Here is a 26,793-nt window from a genome sequence, read left to right as displayed (position 1 = left end):
CAAACTGGCTGAATCCCACCACTGGATGCCATACCTGGAGTGAGAAAGCAGAACCATGTCTGGTTATGAGACTTCAGTCTTGTTTACACTCTCCCCCCACACACACACCAACTCCTCTATGTCTCACCAGTTACCAGCAGGGTTACCTCTCCCTCCAGACTGTTAAAAACATGGTATGTATAGGGTTCGGTGTTACAGTTTCAGACAACCGCTGGGGGTCTGGGAACATATCCCCTGCAGATAAGGGGGACTACTGTACACTGAACATTATTAAAGAAATGTGCTAATTAATTTTTTACACAAAGCTTCAGAGTGAATTTATGGGAAATTGTAGCATAGGTGCACAGGAGCACAAAGTGCATAACAGAACACTTTTATGATAAGTAAGACTGTTATTTTCACATGCTAACAGTGAAGGTATTTTTAGATACCTGAAGAGTTTGTCATTTTAAGCTAAACATAACTCATCCAATCTCTTTTTTTTTAAGTTAAGGGGAAGGGCGATAGTGAGGCAGACTGCCGCATGTACCCCGATCAGGATCCACCTGGCAACCCCATTGTGGGCCAATGCTTGAGTACCAAGCTATTTTAGCACCTGAGGCTGATGTGCTCCAACAGAGTTATCCTCAGCACTCAGGGTCATGCTCAAACCATCGAGTCACTGTCTGCAGGAAGGGAAGAAGGAGAGAAGGGGAGAGGGAGAGGGAATAAGCAGATGGTCACTTCTCCTGTGTGCCCTGAACAGGAATTGCACCTGGGACAACCATATGCCGGGCTGACTCTATATCCACTGAGCCACTGGCCTCGGCCTCATCCAATCTCACTCATTACAAGTAAAATCTTCAAAGACTTACCAATGAACAGTAGTCTACTTTACTTGAAATCATCACAAGTTTCGATTCAGTGAAGTTTCTGTTAATCACATTTTACTATTGTTTTCTCTGATTTATTTTCTTTTTCATTCATCATATATCTATTTACCTTTTTCTATAGGTAAGAAGTTATGACTAGGCTTTGAAGATGGACTTTGAGATTATTGAAAATCAGAAATTAGAGTTTAATGCAGGGTAACCACATTTTAAACCAGAAGGATCTGAGTGTGTGTATTTTTTTTTAATCAAACTAAAATAGATTTGGCTCGTGATACAAAAGTCTCACCCCAAGTGCTTCCTATTTTAATCAGGTCTCTGACCTCTTAACAACTGGCCAGTAAAGAAACTATAAGGCTAAAAATATGTGTTAAAATAGACATTATTTATAGATTTGCTGTATTTAAACTCATTTGGGCCTTATAGAATATTTGTGCAGTTAAAAGTAGTTATAAGATAGGAAACCATTCATTTTTATTTTGTCTTCGTTGGTATCATGCATGTCCTTCTAAAGAACAAGGCAAAGCTCTTATTCTGCTTAGCAATAACTGACGTGTTAAGAATGTTTTATAGTTTACTAATGGCTATATATTCTCATATAATCATGAATTCTGGGAGGGTTGTTTTTGTTACCCCAGTTCTACAGCTACAGAAACTAAAACTTGGAAGAAATAAGTGATTTACCAATTAGTACAAATAAGTAAGTGTAGCTTGAAAACTAAGATCTGGGGTATCTGACTCAGAGCCTGTTTTCTTCCACTCTGACACATGGTGAATGGAATTATAGACAGCATACTGACTAGAGAAGACGGAAAAGTCAAAGTGGAGTTGTGTGAGATTTGACAGGGATGGAAATACAGTAAAAATAGAGAAAAGTCAGTAGCTAAAATATAAAACACAAGCAGCCAACAAGAGCTGTACCATTCTCAATCCTGAGAGGTGATATTCTAGTTTATAAAGAAAGATAATTTTAGATATTCATCATTTTGAGGCATAAGAGTGGATATGCTCAAATAATAAAGAATAAAAATTTTTGCAAGTCATCTGCGTAGAGTTGTCCAGCTTGTGACTCTAGTATATAAATCTGACCTGTTTTTATTTTTCTATTTTTTTAACTTAGAAATTTAATTTAATGGGGTGACATTGATCAGTAAGAGTACATAGGTTTCAGGTGAATATTTTCAGGTGAACATCTCTATACCATTTGAACTGTTGATTGCCTTGTGTGCCCATCACCCAAAGTCAAGTCATTTTCCACCCCGTGTATTTGTCCCTCTTTACTTCCCTCCCCTTCCCCCTGGTAACCACTTCACTTTTATCTGTGTCCCTGAGTCTCAGTTTTATATCCCACCTAATCTTACCTGTGTTTTGAACAATGAGGCCCAGCTTTAAGCCAAATGAATGGTGTCATTACTTTAAGTAGTTACGTTAATATCTCTCTCATGTGTGTGCTGATTAGAGTATGGCATTGAGAGCTTGGACTGCAGTCAGGCTTCCTAAGTTCCATAGTGACTGCTACATGACCTTGGTGGTATGTGTAAGCTCTGAATCTCATCCTTTAATCTATAAAAGAATAATAATAATAACAGTCCTATCCTCATGGGATTCTTGTGAGGATTAAGTGCATTAATACAGTTAATGTAGTTAGTACAGGTGGGACAGAATTAAATGTTCAGTAAATGTTAATTGTAATTACATTGAATAATACCTTATAAATAGGTACTTTTTGCTGAAAACTCTGATAAAAGTTGGTCATATTTTTATAATATTTGGCTTGTGGTCCTTTATAAATTTAATTCATATAATGTAGTATTTTTTACATTGAAAACGATTCTATTTTAGAAAATTAACTCTATAAAGTTCCTTTCATCAACTTTCTCTGCATTTAAAAAACTTTTCAATGTATTAAAAGGCTCCTAAGTATGTTCTGGAATGTGAACTCTAAAAAAAATGGATGTAAGCATAAATTGTATGCACAAAAATAAATATGAAGCACATACACTGGGATTTCCTACCAATACGTAGTGAATTAAATTAGAATAATTAATAAGGAAAAATCTTTAATATCTATAGGCCAGTTTTGGTATTACTGTTATTAAGAATTGAGCCACACTAAAAAACAAACATTGAAAATAGTATTGTATTATTTAGCAGACATAGCAAAGATTGTTAGATTTTATTTATATATTTAATTTACATATATTGTACATTTAATCACATATGAACATATTAACAGTATGGTGAATTATTTTGAAGTGTGGTTGTTTTAGGCTTCAAAAGGGGCAGCAAGTATGTTGTTCCGAGGAGGACTGGTAAAGTTTGGAAATATGCTGTCTTTGATTAATTTAGTTTTTTATTTCTTTACTGTTAGTAGATGATTAGAATGTTTTAAAGGTTATCTGCTTTTTTTAGTTGGTTGGTTGGCTTTTTTTTTTTTTTTTGAGCTTTTCCCCTTCAGTCTATGGAGTTCATCATACAGAAGTGTATTTTAAAAAGTTAACACTTAGTAATTATGAGGAAATGTTTAATCTTCATTTAACATCTGTACCAGATGTGATATATTTAATTATTTATTTTCAAAATGAAAGTATTCATAACTTTTATATTCTTCTGTATGGTGCATCTTTTATTGGGCGTTTTAGACAATTGATAAGCATTATTCAGTGGCATATGGTCTGGCTCTGACGTGCTTTGAAAAGAGTACAAAGTTCTGATAATGAGGATTCTGTGAAAATGGGAAAAGCAGCACAACAATGTGCTTTGAGAAAGTATGGGTTTTTAGCATCTTGAAACAATATATCACACTCAAAGGGACAGAATTGGGCTGCACAATCTGTTAGCTCATTCTTGTCCAATCTGGTCTCCTCCTTTCTTTTGGAGCCAACATTGTCATCAGCTCACTGAATTATATTCTGACTGGAATGTATTTCAGGCACAAAGTAATGTATCTACTTAAATGGAATCCTATCTTTCTACAAAAGCTTTTTGAGTATAATAAATTTAAAATATAAAAAAATTCTATTAAGTTAAAGTAATTGGTTCAACAGTTTACATATGTGCCTCCTCCCCCACCAACCTAAGGAAAGGCCACTATGTTAGAGGAGTATAGATCTGTTTTTCTTTTATTTATAATATTGAATAATTTTTTGGTTCAACTAACATGTAGTCAGGCATATTTCAAATCACTTATTGAAAAGTTACCTATACATTACAACAAATATTAGTTGAACAGAAATAAACTGTGGAATTAAAACTTCCTATATCAAAGTATTTTAATTATCATGAATATTCTTTTTAAAATTCTGTAGCAGAGTTTTAAGAATCTTTCCTAAAAAGAATTAAACCTTAACTTCCTAAGGTATCCATTTTCTGTAGTAAACGAGCTTGTCTCCTAACCATCTACAACGGCCCCACCATTGCTTGGGGAATTGAGAAGATGGTAATTCAGATTTGATTCTCTCATGGAACCAGGGTTGAGAAATCTACTCTATAGTATTCAAAATCGCTGATATTTTCATTTGTAATGTACTGGGTATGTGCACAAATAAATTAGGTATTACATTAAAGCTGTATAACTTGATATAAAGGATTAAGTATAATCATTTTATAAAGTAGTAAACATAATGCCTGATCCATAAGTACTCAACAAACAATATCTAGTGTCATGTTTTAAGCTTTCATTATTCTTAGTTCCTGAAAAATTTTGTTTGTATTATGTTTTGATCAACATGAAACTTAATTTATTCAAAATTTTACATTTTCAAATTTAAACAGGTTGTCCTAAGTAGTATTTTATGCTTAATGATTAACGTTACTATAAATTTTGCTTTTTTATGATGTTCAAATAACTCAGAATTCATACACAGTAACCATATAATAAATGAAGTTGTTTTTAGTGATTGTCCTCATGAGGATTTTAGGTCTTTGCCAGTTCAGATAAGCAAATAGTTCTTTTTAATGCATTGATTTATGTGAAAGTGAGGAAGGGCTGGAGAATGAGAAACAGCTAGCCTTCCCTGATGTGAAAGACAAGATATTAATGCCATAGGATTCTTTAGCTTTTCTATGGTAAATGGTACATTACATTTTGGGTATGATTGGCATTACCATGGAACAATAAATTATACAAATTTTAAAAACACAATACACTGTTGTTTAAGTTATGAAACTGAAAAAAAATCCCTGAAACTAATTCTCAGAGCAAGAATATCAGTGAATTAATTCTTGATAGTATAAATTGAAGATATTTTATATGGTGAACTGTTGAACAAAAAATGGATATTAGGCTGTCACTTGTGAATGGCTGACATATAATTTATGAGACCAGACAAGCACCTTTCTTTATAGCATGCATTTGTAGTCATCTTATTTATCCGCTAATTTTAAAGGTAAAGTGGATTTATGTTAACACATTTCCATATTCTTGCTTAACAGTTTACAAAGTAAATAATGCAGGAATATCAGGTGACCTTATTATGACTCTAACACAGAATGAACTGTTTATATATTGCATTTCCTTCAGGGAAAGTTGATAAATACTATTTCTATATATGTCAAAAATACTGCACCTTGTCTGTGCAGTATTTTTTATACGTTAATAATAATTATAAAGGCAAGCCACATTAAAAAAAAACTAGGAAAAAAATTTTGACCATTGGAAAAAAATGAGTAAAAGTGAAAACAGTTGGAATGCTTCACAATATTATCTGCTTGTCTTATGCATTTTTACTAAACTTCAGCCTGGTGTAGTTTCCCTAGATGGAGATTTTGTGATCTATGGAATTTATTGGTCTATGCACAGCCAAGAGTTTTATTATTAAGTATACTTGTGTAAATTGGAGGTGATTAATAGTAATTGGAAAAGGAAATGAAGTCTGCAGACAATTGTCAGTGTTTAATATTTCTATTTCAGTTCTTAGACATATTACAATATTGTATAATAATTATACATGTACCTATTTCCAAGTTCCTGCTCCACTAGTGTTTACTCTTGGACTTTGGTAGTGAAGCTACAGATATAACTAAAATGTGCTTTATTTAAAAATGCTCATGTAGTTTCAAACTACTCGATCTGCCTTACTTCCCTGGTTGAGTTGTCCAGAAAGAACTGTCCCATGATACACCTTGTGTCCTCCTCTGCTTCAAAGACCAGAACAGGTCTATCATTAAATAGAAAGAATGGGGCTTTCTACGTAGTTCTTTAGAGGGAATTAATTTTGTAAGAAAATAAGATTTGCGGCATGTTTCCATAAAATCTGGGTTGCATTAAGTGTTTTCCATGTAGAGTAGGAAATGATAGAATATTTGGAGGGTATTTATAAAATACAAGTTTTAGAAACCATTTAGACATGAAATTTTAGTGATTTAAACTGAAACTATCAATAGATGTTAAATCTTTTAAAATTTAAAAACTGGAATATATAAGAGTGCTGAGTATAATAAGGTTAGCTTTTAAAGTAAATGAGGTATGGAATTATTTAAACAGAATTGCTAGAATGTTTGACTAATTATTTTTAAAAATAACTTAGATTTCTACCATTTTTGCTGTTACAAAATATATTACACGTTAATTATTTAACTGCAAAAAGTAAAAGTATAACAGAAGTTGAATTAGTAGGTGAATATATATTTGATCACAAAATGAGGCAACAAAACATATGGGATTGATTTAAAATTTTAAGTTTATAAAGTAAAAAAAAAAAGTTAAATGAAGGACCAAAACTGGATGAAAGCATTATAGCATATGATGGACAAGGAGGTAACACCCTCTGTCCATAAAGACCTAGCACAGCCAGTAAGAAAAAAGGGCTATCACATCCACCTAAAAAAACGAAAAGATAATTTACAAATAAAAACAGCTGGTAAATATGATGAGTACTTAATTGTACTATTGATAAAGAAATGAAAAATAAACAAAAATAACACGTTTGATTTTTAAATTATTAAACTGAGGCTCAACAAGATTATCTGGCTTACCCTTTGTCAAGGCAGTGAGAAAACCTAAACTTGAATAATCCCTGTCAGTGTAGTGAGATTATGACTGGTTATTTTTTATTTATTTATTTATTTATTTTTTTGTATTTTTCTGAAGCTGGAAATGGGGAGAGACAGTCAGACAGACTCCCGCAAGCGCCCGACCCGGATCCACCCGGCACGCCCACCAGGGGCAACGCTCTGCCCCTCTGGGGCGTCGCTCTGCGCTACCAGAGCCACTCTAGCGCCTGGGGCAGCGGCCAAGGAGCCATCCCCAGCGCCCGGGCCATCTTTGCTCCAATGGAGCCTTGGCTGCAGGAGGGGAAGAGAGAGACAGAGAGGAAGGAGGGGGGGGGGGTGGAGAAGCAAATGGGCGCTTCTCCTATGTGCCCTGGCCGGAAATCGAACCCGGGTCCCCCGCACGCCAGGCCGACCCTCTACCGCTGAGCCAACCGGCCAGGGCCTATGACTGGTTATTTGTATTATGTTTTTGTTCATATTTTCAAAAGTTTTAGCTCTGATCCAAAAAGATATGTCTTTTCTATGACAAAGATAATCTGAGTCATCAAAACATTTTAGGCAACACTGCATCCCTTTAATAGTTAAGGGGATATTCCACTTAGCCATAGGTGGGGGTTTTTTTCCTTTGATGCATAAAAATAAGATGGATAACATTTAAACTTTATTTTGAATATTCATTTTCACTAAAATATTCTTTTCAATCAATTTAACTTTAATCATAACCATAGATAAGGAATATATTTTTATGTTCATATAATTTCATAGGCAAAACCAAAATAAATCAAATTCAGCTTTAATATAAACATTTTAAAGCTAATGAGCCTACATCTTATAATTGTTTGCATTTGCAGATGGAGGACATAATAGGAACGCTAAGAGATTCCAACCTGAAGCTTACACTTGCTTTCGGAATAGGGATGCATCATGCTGGACTACATGAAAGGGACCGAAAAACAGTTGAAGAACTCTTTGTAAACTGTAAAGTTCAGGTATTTTTTTTCCCATGGTCAGATATTTAAATGTAATTTAAAAGTTATGTTTTTAGTTAGATATGTTATACCTTTTATTTTTTAGGTTCTTATTGCTACAAGCACATTAGCCTGGGGTGTAAACTTTCCAGCTCATTTAGTAATTATTAAAGGAACAGAATATTATGATGGAAAAACAAGACGTTATGTGGATTTTCCCATTACAGGTAATTTTTTAAAAAATTATACATACATTAAACTTTTATTGCCTTAATAATTTGAATTTGCATGAGTTAAATTTTAGAGAATTGATCACATTTAAACATACAATGAGCAAATTGTAACTTTGTTTTCCAGTGCAAATATTAAAGTATTGAGCTATTTTATTTACTGTTACTTACCCAGTCATACATTTACCCAATTTGTTAAGAAACATCAAAAGCATAATTAATGGTGTCAAATTCATAAATAAATAAAAGTATTGACTAGTAGCTATTAGTGACCTAATAAATTATAATTAAACATTTTAATGTGTAATTTGAAAATTTGTTTCACTAGAAATGATACTGTCCTGGGGCTTTTGGAACTAAGACACTTGTTGTGTGAACAATCTATTAACATCTTTTAAAAACTCGATAAAACCATTTTCAGTGGTTTCTAAAGAGAGAAATATACTCAATGTGTATTTATACTAATGACTGCATATAAAAGCTCTATTATTTCTACATCATTACTTCAGACACTCCTGCAGTATAAAAGAAAGATACGGTTTACAATGGATGGATGAAGGACAAGTTGTACATTGACTCATTTCTCAGGAGAAATAATCAAATGACTCTGCTAAAGACATTCTTCTAAACATGTTACTTTTTCTTTTAAATTTAAACAGCATTTTTAAGCATTTAACTAAAGGAACCTTTCTTCTTTGTTACTTTACAAACAGTAATAAAGAACCTTTTTGAGACTCAATTTTCTATCATACTGAATTGATTATTTAATTAGTAAAAAGTCAATAATAGTCCATTAAGAGTGTGGTCCAGAAAACAACAATGTTGCAGGTTTGTTCTCTGATCAGGATATACAGGGGAAGCAACCAATATATATATATATATATATATATACACACACACACACACACACACACACACACACACACACACCCCAAAGAGAGTCAATAGTAGGCATCAGAGATGGCCTACATGCTCTTAAGATACCCTATGTCCTTTGTTATTTTGTAGTATTGTAGACAAATGCCATACTTAAAAGATACACCTTGGTAAATACCTCTTGTTTTCTTTTTTATAGATGTTCTCCAGATGATGGGACGTGCTGGGAGGCCTCAGTTTGATGACCAAGGCAAAGCTGTAATTCTGGTTCATGACATAAAGAAAGACTTTTACAAAAAATTTCTTTATGAACCTTTCCCAGTAGAATCAAGGTAAATTTTGCTATAAATTATTTTAAATTCATGTTATAGCAAGTTGATATTTTTGTGGATATATTTTATTGGACAGAAATTAGTAAAACTAGTTCAGAAAATTATTTGAAGTAAAATTGAATATAATTATTGCTATAAGGCAACATTGAATTATAATTTTTATTTAATAATAGTTTTTAAAAGAAGTTGTATATGTAGTACAGTGATCAGTCACATTGAATCTGGAGTCAGATACACTGTGTTCATATCTGAGCTCCGAGCTCCACCCTTTGCTCGATATTAAACAAAATATTTTATTCCTCCATGCCTTGGGTCACCTGTCTATAAAATGGAGATGATAACTATACTCATATAGAGTACTTATCACTACATAGTAAGTATTTAATAAGGTATTAATTTGGTGTGTGTCTTTGTGGTATACTTATTAGCTGAATATTTTAAATAAAAGGACTTGGAGTGAATAATGTAGGCCAGTGGCCTATTTCAGAATCATTACATTCTTCTCTGTCAACCCAGTAACTACTACCCCTCTTGCCTCTTAGCTAAAAATCTTTTCTCCCTCAGATGTATACATTTTTTATTTCTGATATTTATCATTTGCTATCTTTTATCAGTCTTTTTTAATATACTATATCTCCTGTACAATATTCCAACTAGGCAGAACAAAACATGCTTTTAATATATACTATAAATAGTTATTATTGGCCTGACCTGTGGTGGCGCAGTGGATAAAGCGTCGACCTGGAAATGCTGAGGTCGCCAGTTCGAAACCCTGGGCTTGCCTGGTCAAGGCACATATGGGAGTTGATGCTTCCTGCTCCTCCCCCCTTCTCTCTCTCTCTCTTCTTTCTAAAATGAATAAAAAATAAAAACAAAACAACAACAACAAAAAAATAGTTATTGGGTTTTTAATTGTTATTAATACTACTAATGTTCATTCCTTTAAATTTGAAAAATGTGAAACATTAAATATTGTGGGATATAGCTTACACTGTGCTTAGGGAAAATTTATGACCATAAATATGCATTTGAAAAAGAAGTGCATGGGGAGATAAATGGTGATGGACAAAGACTTGACGTGGAGGGGTGAACACACAGTATGATGTACAGAGATGTGTTGTAGAATTGGGCACCTGAAACCTATATAATTATATTAATCAATGCCCAATAAAATTCAATTAAATATTATTTTTAGTATCTATTCTAAGAATTTAGAAAAAAATTAGCAAATTGAACTCAAAGAAAAGAGAAGATAAGAAAAATAAGAGCAAGAATAATGAATTGAAACCAAACATGATACATTAGAAAAACATAACCAGCCCTGGCCGGTTGGCTCAGTGGTAGAGCGTCAGCCTGGCGTGCGGAAGTCCCAGGTTCGATTCCCGGCCAGGGCACACAGAAGCGCCCATCTGCTTCTCCACCCCTCCCCCTCTATTCCTCTCTGTCTCTCTCTTCCCCTCCCGCAGCCAAAACTCCATTAGAGCAAAAATGGCCTGGGCGCTGGGGATGGCTCCGTGGCCTCTGCCTCAGGCGCTAGAATGGCTCTGGTTGCAACAGAGCAACGCCCCAGATGAGCAGAGCATCGCCCCCCTGGTGAGCGTGCCGGGTGGATCCCAGTCAGGCGCATGGGGGAGTCTGTCTGACTGCCTCTCTGTTTCCAGCTTCAGAAAAATACAAAAAAAAAAAAGAAAAAGAAAAACATAACCAAAGCCAAAAGTCGGTTCTTTGGAAAGAATAAAATTTATAAACCTTTAAGTCTGATCAAGAAAAAAGTAACAAATTGGTATCAGGAATAAAAAAATACCAGAGGCATAAAAAAAAGAATAAGATATGAAAACTTTATGTGAATAATTTTTAAAATTTGAGGCCCTGGCCGGTTGGCTCAGCAGTAGAGTGTCGGCCTGGCATGCGGAGGACCCGGGTTCGATTCCCGGCCAGGGCACATAGGAGAAGCGCCCATTTGCTTCTCAACCCCCCCCCCTCCTTCCTCTCTGTCTCTCTCTTCCCCTCCCGCAGCCAAGGCTCCATTGGAGCAAGGATGGCCCGGGCGCTGGGGATGGCTCCTTGGCCTCTGCCCCAGGCACTAGAGTGGCTCTGGTCGCGGCAGAATGACGCCCCAGAGGGGCAGAGCATCGCCCCCTGGTGGGCAGAGCATCGCCCCTGGTGGGCGTGCCGGGTGGATCCCGGTCGGGCGCATGCAGAAGTCTGTCTGACTGTCTCTCCCCGTTTCCAGCTTCAGAAAAATACAAAAAAAAAAAAAAAAATTTGACTGAAGTGGTAAAAATTTCTTTATTTTTTTATTTCAACTCATGTTTTTGTTTTTGTTTTTTGTATTTTTCTGAAGTTGGAAACGGGGAGGCAGTCAGACAGACTCCCGCATGCACCCGACCGGGATCCACTCGGCATGCCCACCAGGGGGCGATGCTCTGCCCATCTAGGACATTGCTCTGTTGCGACCAGAGCCATTCTAGCACCTGAGGCAGAGGCCATGGAGCCATCCTCAGCACCCAGGCCAGCTTTGCTCGATGGAGCCTTGGTTGCGGGAGGGGAAGAGATAGAGAGGAGGGACAGGGGGAGGGGTGGAGAAGCAGACGGGCGCCTCTCCTGTGTGCCCTGGCTGGGAATCGAACCTGGGACTCCTGCATGCCAGGCCAGTGCTCTACCATTGAGCCAACTGGCCAGGGCCTTAAAAATTTCTTTTTAAAATCTTACTGAAACTGACACAAAAAGAAATATAATATCTAAAGTCTTATCAATCAAAGCAGTTTGAATATGAAAGGTAAAATATTTTGATGTATACATCCTAAACAAAACATGAGCAAATCAAATCAGCAATATAAAGATATATAATATAACTAGGTATAATTTATTTCACAAATGCAAAAATGATTTATTACTTGAAAATAATGAATATAATTTACCATAGCAATAGGAAAAAAATGAGAAAAATTATGATTACCTCATAGATATAAAAAATTTTTTGATAAAATCTTACACCAATTTCTAATAAAAACTATTAGTGGCAGCCCTGGCCGGTTGACTCAGTGGTAGAACATCGGCCCAGCATGTGGAAGTCCTGGATTGGATTCCCAGTCAGGGCACCGAGGAGAAGCACCCATCTGCTTCTCTTTCCTCCCCTTTCTCGCTTCTCTCTCTCTCTTTCTCTCTCTTCCCCACCTGAAGCCATGGCTCAATTGTAGTGATTGGACCCAGGCGCTGAGGATGGCTCCATGGCCTCTGCCTCAGGCGCTAAGAGCTCGGTTGATGAGCAATGGAGCAATGCCCCAGATGAGCAGAGTATCTCCCCCTAGTGGGCTTGCTGGCTGAATACTGGTGGAAGTGCATGTGGAAATCTGTCTCTGCCTCCTCTCCTCTTACTGAGTCAAAAAAAAATGTTTAAAAGAAAACTGTTAGCTAACAGAAATATAAAGGAATGTGCTTAATCTGATATGAGTATCTACAAAAGAAATTTTACATCAGTAAAATTTTTAATTTTTAATTTTGTATCTTGATGATTATTGTTTTCTCTATTATAGAGAATTCCATAGTTTATATATTAATTTCTGTATTAATGGACATTTAAAGAGTTTTCAACTTTTTCCTTTCACATGTAAGTTGTAGTCAAGTATTTTCCTTTCTTAACATATAAATGTTTTTCTAGCAGACAGTAATGGAAAAGCAGACAGTAATGGAAATTCCTACGTCATGATGACTGTTCAAATAGGTACTACCAAGTTGCCCTCCAGATTGACTATATGGATTTATACTCTGCCACTGATAAATTGAGAGTATTATGGCAACTTTTTTTTTATTCCACTTATTATGTCCATTTTCTCATGTCCTTAAAATATCCTTTGCTAAAACTATTTTTAATATTTGCATATTGTTCCATGTATCCATGATGTACTGAGCCTTTTCTTTTGTTGGACAATACTTTTCATTTTTGTATTTTACATAAGAAACTAAAATGAACATTTTGTTATGCTAATCTTTCAGCACATCTGATCATCTTTGTATATGTAATAATACCTAGTATAATATCTCATCTATAACTGAGGACTTAGTATTCACTGAGTGAGTGAAAGTAACATCTTGGCTCTGTCATAACTATTATCTCTTTTTGCCAAACCTCCTTTTATCTGCTCCAATATTATCCCTTACTTACTACACCTGTACACCATGAGTATATTCTTCATGCTCTCCAAAGTATATCTTCTGTTGTCTGCTCTTACCTTGGTTCTCATCTTCTGAAAGTTAGTAGCTCTGTTTCTTTCAGTCTGTGCTTACTTCCATCTTGCAATTCATTTCCCTGAAGGCATTTACAAAACATATAAATTATATACATTATTTCTCTATTTTGGAACATAACATCTGAGTTTTGACTGTGCAAGATAGACTGTGCTTTGTTTAATGTTCATGTATGTTTCCCATGTCTTGTTCACTATACAGTTTATTGGGAGTGCTGTCTGATCATTTAAATGCAGAGATTGCTGGTGGGACAATAACATCTAAGCAAGATGCAATGGATTATATCACCTGGACTTACTTTTTCCGACGTCTTATCATGAACCCCAGGTAAGCACAGGGCCACTGTTTATTTTTGTTTTGCACTGAAAGAAACTATGTTTGAAAGTAATCATCTCTAAATTCAGATACATAACAAAAAAGTCGGAACTTTGGACATTCTAGTTGTATGAATTTGCCCTGACCACGTAGCTCAGTTGCTTAGAGCATCATCCCAAAATGCCGAGGTTGCAGATTTGATCACCAGGCTGGGCACCTACAAGAAACTACCAGGCCCTAACAGGTTGGCTCAGTGGTAGAGCGTCGGCCCGGCATGTGGATGGCCCAGGTTCAATTCCCAGTCAAGGCACACAGGAGAAGTGCCCATCTGCTTCTCCATCTATCCCCCTCTTTATTCTCTCTCTTTGTCTCTCTCTGTCTTTTTCTTTTTCCTCCCTGCAGTCATGGCTCAACTGGAGCGAATTAGCCCTGGGCACTGAGGATGGCTCCATGGCCTCTACCTCAGGTGCTAAGAAGAGCTCAGTTGCTGAGCAGTAGAGCAACACCTCAGATGAGCAGAGTATTACCCCTAGTGGGCTTCCCAGTTGGATCCCAGTTAGGGCACATGCAGGAGTCTTATCTCTGCCTCCCCTCGTCTCACTGTATTAAAAAAAAAAAAGAAGAAGCAGCTAGTGAATGCACAACTAAATGGAACAAATTGATGTTTTCCTCACCCTCTGTCCCTTTTCTTTCTCTCTCTCTCTCTCTCTAAAATCAATGAATAAATTTAATAAATTTTTTTTAATTTAAAAGTATTTTAGATGTGTGAATTTGACCAGAGAATCAAATGATGTCTCTGATACAATCACAATATATTGTGATATATATTAGAAAATGAATGTAACATATTAGAAAATGAATAATTATATGCATTTATTTCTTAGCTTATTTTAATTAATTTAGGATGTGCTCAAGGACTTTGCTCTGTCCTTAGAGAGACAACAAAAATCATTAAAAAATGTGTCGAACTACATGGCAGCAATTGACTTGGGTCAGTTGGAATTTAGAGAAGATTGAAGCTTGGGTTGTAAAGATGTAAGGGAAAAAATTTGTGAGGGTCCATAAGGACCCTTCAGAAGGAAATAAAATTTGGGAGGTTGTGGTAATGTCTTTTGACCCGGGATGTATAGGTTAGATCAGGGGTGGTCAACCTTTTTATACCTACCACCCATTTGTATCTCTGTTAGTAGTAAAATTTTCTAACTGCCCACCGGTTCCACAGTAATGGTGATTTATAAAGTAGGGAAGTAACTTTACTTTATAAAATTTATAAAGCAGAGTTACAGCAAGTTAAAGCATGTAATAATAATTACTTACCAAGTACTTTATGTCGGATTTTCGCTAAGTTTGGCAGAATAAATCTTTATAAAACAACTTACTATAGTTAAATCTATCTTTTTATTTATACTTTGGTTGCTCCGCTACCGCCCACCATGAAAGCTGGAACGCCCACTAGTGTGCAGTAGGGACCAGGTTGACTACCACTGGTTTAGATCTTCATTGAGCACCTATTTCACTTATTTATTGGATGTTATTTATACTAGATGCTGAGGCATAAAGACAAATGTACATCATCTGCAATCTTCAAGAACTAATCTTTTAATGGGGAGGGGTGAATACATAAATAATTATAATATAAATCATAAGTGCTCTAATAGTACTGTATTTAAGCCTGTGAGAGTGATAGCTTCTCAAAAGAAATAATACTTCAGCCAGATCTTGAATCTGGAAGAGTAGAAAGGCTAGAAGACCTCTATGGGCAAAGGCCTCAGGGCTTGACAATGTGTTCGCAGAACACCAAGAAGTTTGATGTAGTTAGAGCTTAAAGAACGTAGAGACAAGAAGATTGTCTTGACCAGAGAGTGTGCCAAACCAGAGAGTAAAGGGCCTGTATGCCATGCTAAGGAGTTTGCATCCGATCCCATGGGCTCTGAGCCACTGGGAGTTTTTAAACATAGTTTTAACATCACCAAATTAGGTTTTATGTTGTCTCAATACTTAACAGCACTATAGTAGAGAATGAGCTGGAATGGGGAGACATTTACAGCAGGGAGACCAGTTAGGAAGCTGTTTAATAACAGGGGGAAGATGAGTAGGTGAGTCAGACCTTAACAGGTTGAGAGGAAATGGAAGGAGGGCCAACGAGGAGGGACGTTCCTGGTATGAGTAAAAGGAAATAGTAAACCACTGTAAGCTCTTCAAAACAGAAAGCATGATGAAAAATATTATAACTAAATCTTATCTGTTGGTACCTGAAAAAATTTGTTTTCCACCAACATTTCCACTTATATATGTAGAAATTTGAGGATATGGTGACAGTTTGCTCAGTTTCCTCAACTGTTGGGACCTCTGGATTAAGTACAAAGTATCACTTGGGAACATGACCACAGAATTATGAGGTCACCATTTAGCTCTGCAAATTTTTATAGGAAGTATATCACAGGATTAGAATTGTGGAATTGTATATTGGAATAGGCTTGACATGTACTCTAGTTAACCTTGTTTGATATTGAAGAAACAGAGAGTGGAAACAAAGTGGCTTGCTCTGGTTCCCATAATTACTTTGTGAAAAAACCAGGACCTAAAACCAAAGTTTCTGACTTACAATTCTTATTTCTGTAGAGCCAGGAAGGGCATGGTGTGTAATCATAAATATATTAATATTTTATAAGAATAGAGGCAATTAATGTAGTAGAAAGAGCTTTGAACTGGTTGTCAGAACACTGATTCTTGTTTCTTCACTACCCTTTACTAATTGTAACCTTGAGTCACTTCACCTCTTTCAGCTTCACTTTCTTGATCTGGAAAGTGAATAGCTTGCCTTAAAGCATCATGTTGAGAATCAAATGAACGAATTAATGCCATTCTAAGTTTCAGTATTAATTATGAAGAATATAATTAATGTTGATTAGTGAGCTGTTTTTCCTATACTCCCTTCCAGTTGCTTCCTTGGTCTATACAAGTGATTTTCTGACTGTTTAGTCAGGGACATTGACCCCTTTTCCTTTAAACTGTCAAATTTTAAAATGACAACAGTTAACACAACGATAGCTGTCAGTGTGAGTGAATCAAAATTTTACCAATTTTTTGTTCAGATCATTAAATATATTTTTTGGTGTGCCACAAATTTTAGTAATTAGCTTATGTGTGTCGTGAGTTGAAAAAGATTGAATCTACTAGCGTCTAGTTTAGACACTGAGAACCCAGTCTTTTCTGTCAGTTTGTTTGATTAGCAAGCAGGGAATAATCCTCTAATACAAATTGAGTTCTTCAGAAAATTATAGTTCCTTACTGAATCTACAGATAGAATGAACTTTATATGTTCATCTCCTTTTTGTTTCTTTTTTTAATTAATTTTATTTAGAAAAATTTAATGGGGTGACTGACCACATAGGTTTCAAGTAAATATTTCTATAGCATTTGAACTGTTGATTTTGTTGTGTACCCATCACCCAAAGTCTGGTCATTTACTGTCACTGTATATTTGTCCCTCTTTACTCCTCTCCCCCACCAACCTTCCTTCTCCCATAACTACTTAACTTCTAGTTCTTAAATTTTTTAAAAATTATCTTTTCATTATGAAACAATTTGAGACTTTAAAAAATTGCAAATATAGTACAAAGGAGCATTGTATACCTTCACCCAGCTTCCCAAATGTTAACATCTTATAGGACCATGGTAAAGTTAGCAAAACCAGAAAATAAACATTTCTACAATACTATTAACTAATCTGTAGGCTTTACGGAGATTTATCAGTTGTCCCACTAATGTCCCTTTTCTGTCTAGGCTCCAGTTTAGTATCCTGCATTGCATTTAGTCATTCTGTCTTCTTAATTCACTCCAATCTGTCATTTCCTCAGTTTTTATTTGTTGGTTCTAACCTGACACTTTAGAACAGGGATCGGGAACCTATGGCTCGCAAGCCAGATGTGGCTCTTTTGATGGCTGCATCTGGCTCACAGACAAATCTTTAATAATAAAAAAAAATAATAACATTAAAAATATAAAACATTCTTATGTATTATAATCCATCCATTTCCTACCGCTCATGTTCATGGTTGCGCATGGCTGGAGCCAATCACAGCTGTCCTCCAGGACAACACCAGATTTTTATTGGATAATGCCTAACGTACACGGGTCATTGTATGGCTGTCACAGAATTACATTTTAAAATATGTGGCGTTTATGGCTCTCTCAGCCAAAAAAGTTCCCGACCCCTGCTTTAGAACAATAAATACTGGCCAGTTATTATGTAGAATGTCCCTTAGTTTGGGTTCTGCTTAAGCATCCTCATCCCTAAATTCAAGTTTTGCCCTTTTTTAGAAGTGATGTTGTCTCTTCTGCTCTTCTCAGTGTATGATATTCAGAATTTTTCTCCTGAGATCCTTTCTGTCTTTAAAATATCATCAAGATGTAGAAAACCCCAAACTGCATTACTCCAGTCTCCTCTCTGTAAAGTTAGTCTAATTTTCCACCTGCTTTCTGAATGTTCACATAGTTTTTCCACCATTATTTCAAAATCAACATGTCTGAAACCAAATGAATCATATATCAAAATTTTCCTCTAATCCAACTTTCTTTTGTTAATGTTATTATTGGTATCTTGGTAGGAATTATTACATTGAATCTATAGATTGTTTGGGCTGTATGGACATTTTAATGGTGTTAATATTCCCTGTCCATGAACACAGTATATGCCTTGACTTACTTATTTGTATCTTCTTCAGTTTTTTTCTTCTGTATCTTATAATTTCCTGAATACAGGTTTTTTTTTATCACCTTGGTTAAGTCTATTACTAGCTATTTTAATTTTTTGAAGCAATTATGAATGCTACTCTTTTAGTTTCCCTTTTAATTAGTCCATTATTGGTGTAGAAAAATGCAACTGATTTCTGGGTATTTATTTTATATCATTCTACTTTACTGAATTCATATATCAATTCTATTACTTTTTTTGCTACAATTTTTAGGGTTATCTATAAACAGTATCATGTCATCTGCAGATAATAACAGTTTTGCTTCTTCCTTTCCAATTTGGATGCCTTTTATTTCTTCTTATTATTTAATTGTTATGGCTACTCCTTCCAGTACTATGTTGAAAAAGTGATAAAAGCAGGCATCCCTATATTCTTCCTGATTTTAAGAGGAAATGTTGTAGTTTTCTGCCAGCTGAGTGTGATGTTGGCTGTGGATTTATCATGTATGGCCTTTATTGCATTGATTTATATTCCCTCTATTCCCACTTTGCTGAGAGTTTTGACATAAATGGGTGCCTAAAAAGACCAAGACTTAGCTGCATGAAGTGGGGGGGGGGGCTCTGTCCAGTTAGGCGTGTGAGAGGAGAATGTGTTCTAAAGCCCCACAACTCAGTCTGTCCCAGATTCTTCCAGCAGGAGCCTGAGTTTAGCAGAGGGGACTGCTGGGAATACAGATGATAGAACTAATCAATATCCTGTGAAGGGGAGGTGGTGGGGGTTATGGCCTCCATCCAGAACCACACAACTCGATCCATTTCAGATTTGGCCAAGACCTCAGTAGGGCAGAGCCACTAGGAGCTAGACAAGTTGGGCCTCTATAGCCCAGAAGGTGGGTATGCCAGAAGCCCAGAGAGTGGTTCTAGCAGATCTCCCCTGAGTGAAAGCTCCTTTCAAGTTCATGGGAAACTGGAGAGAATGGCTTCTACCTCAAAGCCACAAAGTTCGGTCACTGACACCCCCTAAGTCTGCCCAGACCTCTCCACCATGGCAAAGACAGCTGACTCCTCAGCAGGGCCTAGGCTCCACAGGGTAGGATGAAAGAGAGGCCAGAGTGTAAGGTTATTGCAGCGGTTCTCAACCTGTGGGTCGCGATGGCTTTAGGTGACCCCTGTGTTTTGGTCGTTCGACCCCCGCCGGGGTCGCGACCCACAGGTTGAGAACCCGCTGGGTTATTGCTTTCCCCCGGGATGATACCACAGAAAGGGAATTGCTCCACCAAGAAAGATGATGTCTGTATGGGAAAATGAATGGCTCAGCCAGGTATCCTGGCAGCTTTCTCTCCAGCTCTCTCCCTAGAGCCACAGACCCCACACTCACTTCACTCAATGCTAGTCTGTTCTGCCGTCCCACTCCCAGAGCCCAGGGTGAGAGGCTGTGAATGAAATTTTGTGTTTTGGCCTTTTAAGAAGGCTCCTGTGTCTCTAGCAGACTCCTGCCTCTCTTTGACAGGCAGAAACCCTGCTGCTTTTCACAGCCAGATGTTATGTGGGCACATCTTACTGGCTCTGGTGCTCTGGGCTGGGGATCCCCAGTTGGGGTTTAGACTGCATGCTTCTTAGGGGTTACCCACTAAAGCTAAGTATCCCTCCTGAGGCCATGGGAGTGAAGCCAGCCCTTTCTGCATCTTTGTCCTTCCTGCCAGTCTCAGTGTGGCTTCTTCTGTAAATACTTGGTTACAAGACTTCTCTCCAGCTAGTCTTCAGTTGGTTATTCTGTAATTTAATTATAATTCCACTTTGGTTCTGGGAGGAGGTGAGTATACCTTCCACCTACTCTGCTGCCATTTGGGGTCCTAGCTGCCTTCTCTTTAATAATATAATGGTGAGAAAATCTACATGCAATTGTAATAAACAGTACTAATTAAGGGCAGAACAAGAAGTTTGAGGAGGTTAGCACAGTGGACAAATTTGAAATCTTGAGGGTTGTTACTTAAAAAATTATACCAAGCCTCTGATACCAAGCACTTCTTGGGTATTAACAACTTGGTGGAGTCTCCTGATCTTATGTGTATAGCTTATGTAAATAAGTGAGTTTTCCTTAGTTCACATTGCCTCACCTTCTTTATTGATGGCCATCTTTGCTGAGAGGAAATTCTGGGACTGGGAGGCAGAAGGAAACATCATCATTATTCGTTGGCTTAGGGCATCAGTTGTGGCAGCTGCTTTTCCTTTCCTTTCATTGCTCCAAAGGAGAGTTAAGTATTTATCCCCCAACACCACAGGCAAAGGCATTAGTACAGAGCACAGGAGACATCAACCCACACCAAAGGATGTTCCTCTCACTTTTGCACTTTTGCTATTACTCTTCTTCCTACATCGAGTGCCCTCCCAAACCCTTATATCAAACAAAGCTTTAAGAGTCTGAAAGCTCTAGTCATATATTAATAAATGCACTTGAATTAATTTCAGGAGGTGGTGGTTTATCTACTCTTGTTTATCCATATCAAGTGTGCCAGTTTCTGTAGTAGCCCCCTATACATATTTTAAAATACTTGGCTAGGTTAAGACTAAACTTTCATTATTCTGAAGTAGAAACTGATGCCTGAGCTGTTACCATGTGAGTTAACCAGTCCATAATAAGTCCAGTAATACATTTTTTAATAAAAATTTTTAAAAGAGCTATGATGGCATTTTCTCAAAAAAAATGAATAAGCAATCCTAAAATTTGTGTGGAACCACAAAAAAGTCCAAATAGCTAAAACAATCTTGACAAAGAACAAAGCTAGAGGTATCACACTTCCTGGTTTCAAACTATATGACAAAGCTGCAGTAATTAAAACAGTGTTATATTGGCATTAAAACGAACACACAGATCAGTGGAACATAATAGCCTAGAAATAAATCCATACATATAAGGCCAATTAATTTATGACAGAGGAGCCAAAAATATACAGTGGGAAAGGAAAGTCTCTTCAGTAAATGGTAATGTAAAAATTAGACAGGCACATGCAAAATAATGAAACTGGACCTCTATCATACACTCTACAGAAAAATCAACTCAAAATGGATTAAAGCCTTATATGTAAAAACTGAAATCATAAAACTCCTAGAAGAAAATAATAAGAGTAAGATGATGAGTGCTTCAATTTCACACTAAAGTAAAGGCAGCAAAAGCAAAATAAACAGTTGGGCCTATATCATCCTAAAAAATTACTGCATAGCCAAGGAACCATCAACAAAATGGAAAGGCAGCCTATCAAATGGGAGAAATTATTTGCAAATTAGATATAAGAGCTTAATGCCTAAAATATAAAAAGAACTCATCCGATTCAATAGAAAAATAAAAATATAAAAACAAGAAAAAAAACACAATTTGAAAATGGTTTGAGGATCTGAATAGGTATTTTTCAAAGGAAGACATATATGGCCAACAGGTACATGAAAAGGTGCTCAACATCACTAATCATAATGGAAATGCAAATCAAAACCACAGTGAAATACCACCTCACACCTGTTAGAATAGCTGTTATCAACAAGATAAAAAATAAAATGTGTTGTAAAGGATACAGAGAAAAGGGAATCCTTACATTAGCTTATGGGATTGGAAAAGAGTATAGAGGTTCTTTAGAAAATTACAAATAGAAATACATGATTTAAAAATGTGATTTGTCAATTCCACTTCTGGGTATTTATTTGAAGCAAATGAAATCACTATCTTAAAAAGATAATTGCACCCCTGTGTTTATTGTAGTGTTATTTATATAATAATCAAGACATAGAAAAAAATCTAAGTGTTTATCAGTAGATGAATGTATAAAGAAGACGTGGTATGTACCTATGTGTATATATACATATATATGTATACACACACACAGTGGAATATTATTTCACCATTAATAGGTAATCCTGCCTGACCTGTGGTGGCACAGTGGATGAAGCGTCCACCTGGAACGCTGAGGTCGCCAGTTCAAAACCGTGGGCTTGCCTGGTCAAGGCATATATGGGAGTTGATGCTTCCTGCACCTCCCTCCTTCTATCTCTCTCTCTCTCCTCTCTAAGATTAATAAAGACTTAAAAAAAGAAAGTTAATCCTGCCTTTGGAACAACATAAAAATGGACCTTGAAGATATTATGTTAATTGAAATAAGTCAGACAGACAAAGATATTCTCTCTGATCTCACTTATATGTGGAATCCAACAAAGAAATAAAATAAAATGAACTTATAGATACAGAGAACAGATTGGTGGTTGCCAGAGGAGAGGGGTAAGGGTAGGCAAAAATGGTAAAGGTAGTCAAAAGGTACAAATTTCCAGGTGCAAGATAAATAAGTCTTGGGATGTAATTTACCACATGGTAACTATAGTTAGTATTATATTGTATATTTGAAAATTGTTAGAGTAGATCTTAGAAGGTCTCATTACAAGAAAAGTTTATTTGTAACTGTGAGATGAAGTTTGTTAACTAGACTATTTTTTATCATTTTGCAGTATATACATATGTCAACCGTTATGATGTACACCTAAAACTAATACAATATTATATATGTCAATTATACTTTAAAAATACTATGATTAGCAACTGTATTAGGTTCTGTTGTAAAGTAAGTACAATTTCTGGTCTCAAAAATCATAAAATCTCCTTAAAATGGTAATTTATAGCATTTAAAATTTAAATCTATATTTTTTAATTCTGTTCATATTTATTGGATACCTGCTCTGTGTCAGGTACTATTCTAGGCATTTTGAAAATGTATTAGTAAACTAAACACAAAAATTCTACTTTCATGTCATTTATACTCTTAGCAGAGAAAGTAAATTAAAAGTATGTTAGAATGTAAAAAGTGTTTTGACAAAAAGAACAAGGTAAAAAAGCTTGGGGAGCCAGAGGATGGTTTGAGTGGGGGAATCACAGTGGGCCTAATTAAAGATACGGAAGGAGGAAACGGGGAGACGTTGGTCAAAGGATACAAACTTTCAGTTATAAGATCGTTTCTGTGGATATATTATACAGCATGGTGATACTGTATTTAAAAAAAACACAGTGCCATATTTGAACAAAAACTTGAAAGAAGCGAAGAAGTTGACCACATGACTATCTAGAAAACATAGTAGGCCGAGGGAACAGGAGATGCTCTAAGACAGGCATGTCTGGTCTATTCAAGACGCAGCAAGGAGAAGGTGTGGTGCAGCAGGAGACGAGATTAGGGGTGTGGGGTCAGTGGTAGTGTACAGGCCATGTGGGACCTTAGAGACCGTGGTATGGACTTTGACTTTCATTCTGGGAGAAATGGGGTCCACTGTAGGGATTTTGAGTAGAGGATTGGCAGGATATTTTTATACCAGAAGACATGTCCATTATAATCATAAATGCTACAAATTATTTAAACCTTCCTGTTGAAAGATAGAAATGCTCTAGATTCATTTTTCTAAATCAGCTAAACAATTCATAAGCAACATATCAAATCAAAATAATATAGAAAAGTTGCAAAATTAAGACTTGAAAGATATGAAGAAGAGTAACAAACAGAACGCAATAGATGATTAAAATCAGACAAAACAAAATCCAATGCAAAAAAATAAAAATAAAAAGGACATAGCAGAAAGGTTTATATTAATAACAAGCACAATCACTATAAAATTATAGTAGCTTAAAATTTGTAGGTAGATAAAAATATAACTTCAAAATATATAAAGCCAAAAACTGATTGAAATCCAAGACATTAACTGATTTGCAGTCATGTTGAAAGACTGTCAGTTTATATTCTTGTGTGTGACTGTATATGCAAATATATACATATATGCATATAAAGCTATACATTTATATGAATAAATATATAGACACACATACATATATATACATTTGTTCAAATATACATATAAACACATGTATGATGCATCATGAAATATATTTTAAAGTGAGTTCTGGAATTAATTTGTGTGTTCAGTTTTACTTTCTGTTTTCCCTTGGGAAAGCTTTTAAATATTTCTGTGACAAAAAATGTTGTGGTAGTTTCAGCTGTCCCTGCAACCACTTTCATTATTTCTTTCATTATTACTGCTGCATAATCTGAACATAAAAAAACATGGCGCTGTAACAAATGACTTCCCAGTACTGACAGTTATAGCAGCAGCATTTCAATACTGATGAAAAATTTCCCAACGAAATCTCTGGCCAGGTTTACATAAACCAAACAGGAAATGGCTGCCACTGTTCACATTAAATCCAAACTGTTTGCTGTAACTTTATCTATGTTTTACATTACAGTAAAATATCTTTTATTCCCAACTGGTGAAATGTGATCCTTTTTAAGATTGGAAAAAGATAACTTGAGTTTCATGTGTGATATTTCTGTTTGTCCTTTGATAAGATCTTTTAAAAATTTCTCAAAGTTCTACATTTGTATTGTTTAAATTTAATGAACTTTGTAAATTTTTATGATTGGGAGAGGTTTGCTATGACTTTTCCCAATGGACTGCTAATACAAGTTAGCTTGTCTAGCCCATGTGCTAGATGCTGTCAGTATCAAACTGGTTTTGACTTTCATACCTCTCAGGGGACTAGTAATTGTTGTGTTCAAACAGCCTGTAATTGTGATCCCGCTGGCTTTCTCAGTACGCTTCTGGCTATTAGAATCATTAAACAACTCAGCACCTGTTAACAGCATTGTAAATATTCAACCCTGCTTGTGTGCCGGTTGAGTCCAATATAGAGAAATCTTACAGAGCTCAGCCTCATAAATTAGAGCTTCTGACAAGTCAATTATTGTGAAACTGGGTTTCTCTGTGAAATAAATGAAATAGCTCGCTGACAATAAAGGTAGGCTGTCTGTTTATGGCAAAGAGAAGATAATGACTTGATGATTCAGTGCAGTGAACATGATAATACATTGTATTATTTATCCTTAATTAAACAGTTGTATAATATTTCTGTTTAAATAATAACTAAATTATAAATTTTGTACTGTGGAGAGTGCAACATGAAAACAGACCTTTTTATTTAGCTTTTGCTGCTTTTTCAAGTTAGTAAAGTGATTATTGAAATTATATGTAATGTTTTAAGCTAAATGTTTGTAATTATTTAGGCTAGAAATTGCATGATGACTGAAAAGTTCAGGTAATAGAAGTGAAGACCATTTAATGCTACTAATAAGACCATGTAAATATAGATTCCATCCTTTATACACAAAAATGTATCAAAATATGTTATCTTTCTAGTTTTTGTTACATAAAAAATAACTTCATATACATTTAGTTGTATTATTTAACAGTCTTATAAATTGTATGTCTAATTAAAATGTACTATCTTAGTTTTATAAATATTTGAAAATGCTTAAAATATCCTTAGAATCTTGGTTGAAATATTAACAAAGAATACTTGGTGAAAAACAGAGAAGTTATATCATTAACAAAACTAAATGCGTTTTAGTATTTGTGTTGGCTGGTAAGAGACAAGTATTTTAATTATTGAGATTTTAGTGTTCTTGAGTATAATATTTTAACTAGCATTTTCTATATCTAAAAGCTATCACTTTGTATAAATAAATAAAAGTTATCACTTATGCCAGAATGCCCAAAGAAAACAGTTTTAGGGACTTCTACATTCTAGATTCCCCCAAATATTGTAAGGATCAGAGTAAGAGTATCAATATTAAATAAATGTTATGTCAATTCAATTATTTACATTAAATTTTGTATTTCTTTTTATATGCAAGTCAATAAGAATGTTAGTACATTCATAAAGAACTCTACTAAAAAGAAATATCAGTGGAAAATTTTAAAGTTATTCTGCATAAATATTTGTTATATTTAGCAAGTTAGATTATGGATAATATTTTAGTGTAGTTATCAGATAGTTTGCTGTAGCCTCAGAGGCATGATTTTAGTTGATTTGGTTTTTTTGGTAATTTATGTTAAATGTTTAAGAAATGTTTACCCTAACTGTACTTTATCTGTATAAAAGCTAGAAATTAGTCTAAAGATTTTTCCAATAGCCTTAAATAAACTAACAAGAGAAGGGCTATTAAGCCATCAAAATATAAAAAGAAGTACTATATGATTTCAGTTATATGTAAAATCTAATGAACAAAATGAACTAACATGCAAAATAGAGACAGGCTCATCGATAGAGAGCAGGCTGACAGCTGTCAGGGGTGAGGGATCTGGGTGAGGGGGGTGGAAGGATTGAGCAAGGAGGGAAAATAGAGAAAAACTCCTGGACACAGACAACAGTGTGGTGATTGCAGGGGTGTGTGAGGTGGAGAAGGG

General features: G+C 35.6%; 1 protein-coding gene across 1 annotated transcript in view; it reads left to right on the top strand.

The window, feature by feature from the left end:
* The window catches only part of ASCC3 (activating signal cointegrator 1 complex subunit 3), a 353,954-nt gene that overhangs the window by 229,524 nt on the left and 97,637 nt on the right, over positions 1-26,793 (top strand). The window contains exons 31-34 of the mRNA XM_066254466.1: positions 7,715-7,852; positions 7,938-8,058; positions 9,137-9,269; positions 13,719-13,844. Coding sequence (XP_066110563.1) covers positions 7,715-7,852; positions 7,938-8,058; positions 9,137-9,269; positions 13,719-13,844 — 518 coding nt within the window. The remainder of the gene's footprint in view (positions 1-7,714; positions 7,853-7,937; positions 8,059-9,136; positions 9,270-13,718; positions 13,845-26,793) is intronic.

Source organism: Saccopteryx bilineata, chromosome 1 (assembly GCF_036850765.1).
Source record: "Saccopteryx bilineata isolate mSacBil1 chromosome 1, mSacBil1_pri_phased_curated, whole genome shotgun sequence".
NCBI lineage: Eukaryota > Metazoa > Chordata > Mammalia > Chiroptera > Emballonuridae > Saccopteryx > Saccopteryx bilineata.
Note: the sequence above shows the minus strand (reverse complement) of the source record. Positions and strands in the feature narration are given on the sequence as shown.